The sequence below is a fragment of the Pinus tabuliformis genome, chromosome 8 (assembly GCF_031772625.1).
Source record: "Pinus tabuliformis cultivar Carrire ecotype Pingquan chromosome 8, CPIR1, whole genome shotgun sequence".
NCBI classification, from domain to species: domain Eukaryota; kingdom Viridiplantae; phylum Streptophyta; class Pinopsida; order Pinales; family Pinaceae; genus Pinus; species Pinus tabuliformis.
The window spans coordinates 1561279792-1561289164 of NC_142294.1; the positions used below are offsets into that span (position 1 = coordinate 1561279792).

Here is a 9373-nt window from a genome sequence, read left to right on the forward strand (position 1 = left end):
CTTGGATTCCTCTTAGTAGAAACTCTTGCAAAATTTGATCTAACTCTAAAAGTCTAATATGCAAAAGTCAAAAGTTAGTCGATTCCCAGGTACAAGAGGACTTGTCCCCAACAACGATGCCAAAAGATGTTGATGCCACCTTATTGATTTGGGGTAGCATCGAATGTGCTCTAGCCTTGAAAATTTTTGGAGAGGCTAAAGCAAAAGAGATCTCCAAGACCCAGAATGAAGATTCTAACCAGTTTGGGAGATATTAAAATAACTAATATTTTTAATGGAGTTGCCAAGTCTAAACTTGGGAAAAATAATATATTAATGGGTATTAATATAAAATTGGGTTAGAAGGTTCTAAAAGTCATGGATCAAACCAAATCTAATCTTTAGCCGTTCATTAGAGATTTAATCTTGATCGTTGAAGGACCAACAGGAAAAAGTATAAGAAAAGGCTTGAGGGTCAGTTGGAGAACACACTGAGGGAGACCAGTCAGTTCGATTTCTGGAGCGGGATTAGCTGAGAAATTCGAACTAGTGGTTTGGAGAGCAGTAGGAGGCAGCAAGTACGAAACAGAGAGTCAAGAACAGCATCGGGGGAACAACGCAGAGGTTGGAGAGGCAGACGTAGAGGCAGCAGACTTCGCAGTCACTGGAGGGCCTGCATGGGTGACACAGAGAGGCAGGGGCTGACGCAGAGGGTCTGGGAGCTACGCAGAGGTCAGCCAGGCTGACGCTGAGACTAGGAGAAGTGCTTAAGAATCTTCTCTCTTTTGGGTAAGCCAGTTTGGCACCCAGTTGTACTGAAGAATTGTTGAATAATAAAATCCTCCTTGCTGCACCGGTTTTCCCACATTGGGTTTTTCTGGGGACTCATTGTCCAAAATATTTGTGTCGATGTGTTAATTCTTGTGCATGTGTTTGTTTCTGTATTATGATGTGATATTTGCAACAAAATTTATTTTAATTTTTACTAAAGGATTTTCATAAATAACTTATTGGTAAATAAGTAGGTAAAATAAATCAGTTGTTGCAGTGATAAAATTTTCACATGCCTCGCTTACACACCTGGTTAGTGTGGGAAAAGTCCTCAACCCCATAAGGTGTGATTTGGTGGCAAATTAAGAGATGGTGCTGCCACCTATACCCAACTCTCTTTGTTAAAGCTCTCTCCTAGTTAAAGCTAGGGGGTGGTCCCTAATGAAAGGTTAGATGAAGAAAGATGAGTTTCTAGGAGATCTTAAGTTAAGGGGACTACTTCAAAATTATGAGCAAGCTTAGTGAATATAATGAGCAATGTAAGATATAGATTCAATAATCAACACAACATTCAATAGATAAACATGTAAACTAGTGCCTTAATGATTGCTTCAAGAAAACAGTAAAGACTTGCTCAAATATATACTCAAAATGAGATGACAAGTAGTCCTGCAAAACAAATCAATGTTAGATGAAAATATACCAATTGCAAGATACAAATTGCACTTTAAAGAGATGCTCAAATAAAGATACTATCATTCATGATCATAAGCATGTATAGTAGCAATTTAAAGGACAATGACTTGCAAATGAAATTAAATGAAACAAAGTATTACTTGCAAAAGAAAATGTTGTACTTGCTAAATGAGATACTCAACAACAAAAGATGATAACTTCAATGGATAGTGAGGCTATTCACCATGACAAGTACATGAGATAAACTTGCAAGTAAATTGGAAAATGCTCTAAAGTAAATGAGTTAGAATGATATGCAACTTAGCTAAGGTGAGATGCAATTATCTTGGTAAATTTTTAAACTAAATGCCTATTCTAGGTGAGAGATTCTCCGTTCAACCTTTTATCAAGGGCTAAAGATTGGGGTGACTTCTAGGAAGAGGGGTTAAGGAAACACTAGTTTTCATTAATGATAGCCTTCCCCTAATCCTTACAAGTCATGTATGTCTTTGTTCCTACAAGGTGACAAAACCACCTTCATAACTATAGGGTCACACACTTTACCTTATTCCATACCAATTGGAAGAACTTTTAAGGAAAATCTTGGCCTTATTATTTCTATACAACCAAGCTTATGCTTGGAGGTAAATTTTAAATGTGCAAGATCTAAAACTAAAATGCCTAAATGAAATGCTTGGATGTTATTAGTGCTTGCAAAGGAAAGTATTGATACAAATGTCTCAAAGTAAATGAATCAATTGCTCAAAATAAGATTGCACCAATGGCATCCGATTTGAGAGAGAGGCTCGATATATGGAGAGGGGAAATGGCAAGCGTAGGTTTCGACCCGGGAACCCTAGGCCTATGGCCTAGGTGATGCAGACGTTGCAGGTTTGACACGCAGGTACGGGGTTTGCAGCGCTGGCGGACTCATCAAGATTGTTTGTGCTCTCGGTTTGGGCACCCGGGTTAGGAGACAGCTGGGAGACAAAAGTCTCTTTTCAGACTGGCGAAGGTTTCTATTACGGTTTTGGGGTTTTTGTGGAGAGTGGTTTACTGGAGTCTATACCCGTGATTTTTTCGTGGTGTTTTGCTGTTCCGAGCTCTTTGCAAGATAGTTTCTTTTGTCTGCAGGCGGTTTCAGCGCTATTCCCGGGTAACGGTTGCGAGGAGGTGTCGTTATTACGGGGTTTTGTGTTGTTTTTACCATGGTAATTGCAAGCGAGTCGGTGGAGCTTGACCCAACCCCTGAAGACATCCTCTCGGTGTGGGGAAAGGATATCAATGAGCAGAACCTCGGCGAATATTTTGCAAAAGATGACAGTCATGGGTCGGGTGCATTCTCGGCAGGGTTTTCGCGAGCCTCTAAAACTGCAAAAGGATTGTTGGACGAGAGTTGGGACCTCTCTGGCGTTTTGGGTCTTAACGGCAAGGGCTCTGTAGGTGAAATCCCTCAAGCAAATCAAAGCGCGTGGGGCGCCAAGGGTTCCGTCCCAGCTGGTGGTAAGTCCCTTTCTCCCTCAAATTTTTTTTGCCCGACTGGCAGGCTTGAAGATATCATCAGCTTAGCACAAAATATAGGAATTTGGAGACCCGTAGGGGGCATACAAACTTCAGGGATCGAGGTCGGCGGTTCCTCCCATCTGTCGGTTGTTAACAGAGTCCTTTTCTCAAAGGACTCCTCTCAGAGGCGAGCAGGGCCGGAGGGGTTTTCTTCCGGTGCTGGAAGACCTGCAAAGCAGGGGCTTGACTCAAAATCTCCAGGTGCAGTCAAGGGTTTTGAGGAGGGTTTTGCGGTTGAAGGAGATGTGGGCAGCCCGATTGAAGGGCTGATAGAAACCCCGCCCAGCAATGGGGTTGAACAATCAGCAGGAAATGAAGATGGGGCGCCAAGGGAAGCTGGAGATCAAAACCCCGCTGACGGAGCCAAGGGTGCGGAGTCGGAGTCGCGGAAGTCAGGGGAGAAAAGGAAGAAGGCCAAACCTCTGAAGAAGAAGCGTTTTGCAAATTTGGTACTTGGCATGGATGTGCAGGTGGAGGAGGTTCTGGATGTGGCAGAGGTCACTCTTGTAGGCAGAATTAGAGGACGGCCTGTTTCAGGAAAATCCCTTAGGCAATGGGCGGAGAGACAGTGGTTGGATACCCCAGCTTCTTCTTTCAAAACCAACTCGCTGGTTAAAGGTTGGTTCATGGCTAGTTTTGATAGTAAGGAGGCTCTGGAGTGGGTCGAGGGGAAGAATTGGGAGTTCGAAAACCGGCCTGTTTTCTTTAAGAGATGGTCCCCCCTTTTCGATGCTTCCAAAGAAAGGGTCGAGGAATTTCCTGTATGGGTAAGGGCTCCTAATCTGCCCCCTTTTCTCTGGGCGGACTCTGTTTTCAAATCTATAGGAAATCTTTTGGGCACATTCCTGGATGTTGATCAATCATATCTCCATACCTATGAAAAAGCTGTGGCAAGGATTCTAGTGAGGCTCAATCCGATGGATGGATTGGCAGAATCAATAACTTTACAATACAAGGAGTATGTCATCGAACAGCCACTGGACTATGAACTTCTTCCCTTTCGATGCCACCGGTGCCACGAGTACGGGCACCTGGTAAGGGATTGCCCGATGGGAAGGAGAAGGAGGAGGACTCAAAGCAGAGAAGAGGAGTGGGAGGGGTCTTGGAAGCATGAAGTGAAGCCGATGGCGGGGTCTGCTCCAATTGGCACTTCTTCAGAAGAACCCTTACATCAGTCAGCGGAGGAACAGCCTCAGGAGGATGGTATCCCGGTGCGTCCTCCAGATGTCCAACAAAACATGGAATCGCCTCCTGCTGAACCGGACGCCGATGCTGATGTTGAATTACCCGGTATGCAGTTTTCTCCATCCATTTCTGCTTTAAATTCTGAATCTGTAGTCGGGGGTAGTCCTCTGTTTAAAAATTGTAATGATGTCATGCAAAAATTAGAAAATTTGTCAGTCGATATGCCGTCCTTTCTGAACTGTGAGGATTTTCCCCCGGGGGGTCAGGGTGCTGGGTCTTCCTCTGTTGCTCGCCACTATAATCTTAGATCCCTCAGTAAGAAGCCTGCGGTTTCAAATGAGATTATGGAATCCGTAGGTGGGTTAGGAGCTGAGTCTTCTAAGAGTTTATCAAAAAAAGGTAGAGGTCGAAAATCTCTTCTTTCAAAAGCACAAGTTAAAGCAATTTATGATGTAGCTGATGGAAAACAAATGTCTATTCCTGGGGCGCTTAGAGCAGCAAAAACCCCTAAGGTGGTTAAAAAATGATTTGTTTCTCTTGGAATTGCAGGGTTTAGCCAGTAAACCCAAAAAACTGGCTTTAAAGGACCTTATGTCTCGTCATAACCCGGACATTGTTTTCCTTCAAGAAACTTTGGGCAAAAGCGCAGATGTTGAATCTGCCCTTCGCTCTTTCTTACCGGGCTGGGTTTTCATAGCTATTGATGCCTCCGGTCATTCGGGAGGCCTGGCTATCGGTTTTAAGGAAGGAAGGCTGAAATTGTTAAATCACTGGGGCCTTTCAAATGTTCAAGGATTGGAGCTTGTTTCCCCGGATTTTGATATTCCTCTGCTGTTTGTAAATGTCTACGGTCCCTGTCAGGGTAGGGTTTCATTCTGGAACGACCTCCTCTCAAAGGGCCTTTTAAAGGATAAAAATCTAATAATTGGGGGTGATCTAAATTTTTCTCTGGGGTCCGCCGAAGCATGGGGGCCTCTTGCGAGGGAGGATCCTCTGACAGATTTCTTCTCAAACACCCTCCTCTCTCACAAATTGATTGATGTAAATATCATTAAAGCTAAACCTACCTGGAGGAACAGAAGAACGGGGGAAGAAAGAATTGCAAAAAGATTGGACCGGTTTCTCATCAGTGAAAGGTTGGCTTCAATCATCCCTTTGTTCAGGCAATGGGTGGGTGAAGGGGGGAATTCGGACCATTTTCCCATCTTTTTGGAATTCTCCAAACCTCCTCCAAAGCCGGCTGCTCCCTTCAAATTTAACACATCCTGGCTACAGGAGGACTCTTTCATTAAACTCTTCAATGATACTTGGAGACATTCGAGTTTGGGGCAATCGGAGTACAAGGGGGCCCTTTTCATGGATAACCTAAAAAGACTCAAGAAAGCAGCCATCGAATGGGCATCAGCTAGGAGGAAAAAGCAAATCGAAGAGTTAGTCAGTATTGATGAGGCTCTTGGGGTTCTTGAAGACCCAGAATCTGATGCTTATGCAACTCAGGAATCGAAAGAAAGAATTCTGGCTCTGGAAAAGAGTAGAGCTAAGATTTTACTGGATAGAGAAGAGGAGTGGAGACTGAAAAGCAGAGCTATCTGGTTGAAAGCGGGGGATGAAAATACAAAATTCTTTCACAATTATGCAAAGGGCCGGAGAAATGCAAATACTATATGGAAGCTGCGGGACTCTGAAGGCAGAGAGGCCTCATCTTTTGAAGAATTATCAAATATGGGAAAGAACCATTTCCAATCCCTCTTCTCTGACCCTGGGGGGATCTCTTTGCCTGAAGTAATCAGAACTGCCCAAGCTTTTCCCCATTTTGTGGAGGAGGAAGATGCAGAAGATCTTTTTAGAGAAGTGACATAGGAGGAAGTAGAAAGCATAATAAAATCTATGGCGAAAGATAAAAGCCCGGGACCCGATGGATGGACCATAGAACTTTTCTCCCACTTTTTTGAATCTATTGGAGCAGAACTTACTGAAGTAGTGGAGGAATCTAGGATGAAAGGAGAAATCTATGGCCCTTTTAATGCTACTTTCATAGCTCTCATTCCAAAAAAAGAAGATTCGGTGTCTTTTGAAGATTTCAGGCCTATTTCGCTGTGCAATACCATCTACAAGATTATTGCAAAAATCATTGCGGTTCGCCTGAAACCTATTTTATCCTCCTGTATCTCAAAGGAGCAATTTGGATTCCTGGACGGCCGCCAAATTCATGAAGCAATCGGGGTAGCTCAGGAAACTATTCATAGTATCAGGCAAGCAAACAAAAAGGGGGCAGTGCTCAAAATCGACCTTTCAAAAGCCTATGACAGGGTCAGCTGGACGTACTTAAGGATGCTCTTGACCCATTTAGGCTTTCAGGTGGGTTTTATAAACTGGATCATGGGATGCATCTCAAATGTAAATTTTGCTGTTTTGATAAATGGAGCTGCATCACATTTTTTCAAAAGCCAAAGGGGTCTGCGTCAAGGTTGTCCGCTCTCCCCTCTGCTATTCCTCCTAGCAGCAGAAGGACTAAGTAGACTGATCTCAAAGGCCAAGAGTTCAGGTTTGGTAAAAGGTTTGGAAGTTGCTGTTAATTTGTTCATTACTCATCTACTTTTTGTCGATGATATTCTTTTGTTTACAAATGGGAACGTAAATGAAATTAAAGAGTTTAAACTCATTCTTGATCAGTTCCTGAAAGCAACAGGGCTTCAAATAAATGAAAGGAAGTCTCAATTAATCTTCGAAGGTTTCAGTAGACAAGAAGAGATCTTGATTGCTTCTCACTTGCCCTTTGGAACCTGTAATATGGAGCAGCCTTTCAAATATCTTGGGTTTTGGCTAAAACCATCCTCCTACAGAAAGCAGGACTGGAACTGGTTGATAGCGAAGATTGAACAAAGAATATCCCATTGGAGCTTCAAGTGGCTATCGCGGGCAGGCAGACTTACACTGGTAAATTCGGTTCTTCAGGCTATTCCGGTTTTCTGGGCTGCATTGACTTGGATACCAAAAGGGATTCTTTATAAAATAAAGCAGATTTGCAGCCGTTTTCTGTGGTCTGGGTCAAAAGAAGACACTGTTCTCCCGTGGGTGGCTTGGGATAAGATCGCTAGGCCAAAAGATTGGGGTGGGTGGGGCCTGAAAAGCCCTATTGACTTCAGTCAATCCTTGGCAGCTAAATCTGGATGGAGAATCATTACTTCGGAGAACCTCTGGACTAGGGTGGTTAAGAGGAAGTACATTGACCCTACTCCTCTTGAAGATTGGATTAGGTGCCCAAACAAAAAAGGAAGGAACTGTTCTGTTATTTGGAAAGCCACCACAGAGGCTTTTAAGGTAATTGAACAAGGTCTGGCATGGCGGGTAGGAAATGGTGAATGTTTGAGGATTGGCAGGGACCCGTGGGTAGGATGCAGTGAAGGTTTTGCCCTATCTCCTGAACTGCTCAATCATTTGGATGAAAAAGGAATAAAATGCCTAAGCCAGATAGCAAATTTGGAGCAGTCATCTATATGGGGGCAGGCATGGAAGTCTGAAGATGATCTGGGCATAGATTTCATTTGGAGAAATGAATGGCAGCTTTTCCTTTAGGAGCTTAAAAGATCAAATGTTAGAATAAAGGACAGGCCGGATTCCTTGGTTTGGGCACATGCTGAGACAGGGCGATATTCTCCAAAGGCTGGGTACAATTTTTTGATGAAGAAAAAGGGTTGGGAGCCTCCTGTTTGGTGGGCAAAGCCTCTGTTTAAACTGAAGTGTCCTAAAAAAGCTAGGATCTTTTTCTGGTGTGCTTTAAAAAACAAAATTCCTACTTGGGATATTCTTCAATCCCGGTTTAAACAGGGGCCTGGTAGATGCCCTTTATGTTTAGCAGACTCAGAATCCATCTCTCATATGTTCCTTGCCTGTCCTTTCACAAAGCAAGTCTGGAGTGAAGCGGAAAAGCTCTTGAGCGCAAAGTTTAGGTGGGAGGGGGATGTTTTGACCACAACCTGGGAGTATTGGTGGAACCACTTCCACGAAAAGAATTTGAGAAACTTGCCTCCCATCATCTGCTGGGGCATATGGATTGCCAGAAATCGTAGTATCTTTAGAGGAATTTCGACCCCTGCGGCAGCCATTGCTATTCAAGGCAATGCCATCCTCGCCAGCATCCCTGAGCCGGATGGGCCTGTAAAAAATGTTCAGCGGCAAGAGCTGCGTCTTAGAGATGGGATTCCGTGGGCTTTCTTTGATGGGGCAGCCCAAAATAATATCACAGGAGCTGGGATCTGTATTCATCTTAGTGCCGTTCACTCGTTAAAAGCCTCAGTGGGACTTGGGATGGGAACAAATAACTTTGCAGAACTTTCAGCTTTAAAACTTCTCCTTTGTTGGCTCATCCACAGAAATATCCTTGCAGTTCAGATTTTTGGAGATTCGATGAATGTTGTTAATTGGGTCATTGGGAAATACAGATGTCAGCATTACATATTGTTGCCTTTATTAGAGGAAATCCAATCTTTAAAATTGCAGTTTAATGTTTTTTCAATTGATCACATCTACAGGGACAGCAATGAAGAGGCCGACCGACTTTCTAAAGAAGGTATGCAACAAGCTGTGGGCGCATGGAGAGTAACAGAACAGCTTCAGGATCAGATCCGTGTGTCGGATCTCCCTCCAAACATATAATGCTTTTTTGTTTTTGTCTATTCTTATATGCACCAGTTTTTATCAGTGGTTTTATATGAAAATGGTGGCATATAAAAACTGTTCTTTCCTTTATATACTATGATGCTCTGTTTTGATAGAGCGGGTTGTAAACTTGTGTTGCTGTATGTGTTTTCCTGGGTTGTTTTCCTCATGAAAGGAGACCCAGGAGACACTTTGGATTCTCAGTTTCTTTTTCGTATGGCTGTTTAGGCCGGGTATAGGAGTCTTATAGACTTCTGTAGGTATGTTGATGCTTTTTCTCAGAGGAGTTTTTGCTCCTGACCATGCAGTTTTTTGCAGAATGTTTACTCATATACTATGTAACTTTTTTATTCCTAATAAAAAAGTTCGTTTTTTTCCTTGGAAAAAAAAAAAGATTGCACCAATGGCTTCAATTATCCCCAACATTACTTACAAGCTTTGTAAAGGTAAATATAAACTTCATAAATGACCCAAAATTTGCAAGTTTGCTCCAAGTGAATGAAAAATGCTTCAAAAGATGTACCAATGAAAAATATAACTA

The 9373-nt window shown here is 43.0% G+C and overlaps 1 protein-coding gene across 1 annotated transcript; it reads left to right on the forward strand.

The window, feature by feature from the left end:
* The first annotated feature begins 7854 nt into the window (after positions 1 to 7854).
* On the forward strand, positions 7855 to 8829 carry LOC149241928 (uncharacterized). The gene has a single exon (XM_089370725.1). It carries the CDS (start codon positions 7855 to 7857, stop codon positions 8827 to 8829), a length of 975 nt encoding a protein of 324 aa, XP_089226851.1.
* The last annotated feature ends 544 nt before the right edge of the window (positions 8830 to 9373 follow it).

Excerpts from the sequence above, each read along its gene's own strand:
- LOC149241928 (XM_089370725.1), top strand. The coding sequence starts at position 7,855 with ATGAAGAAAAAGGGTTGGGAGCCTCCTGTTTGGTGGGCAAAGCCTCTG.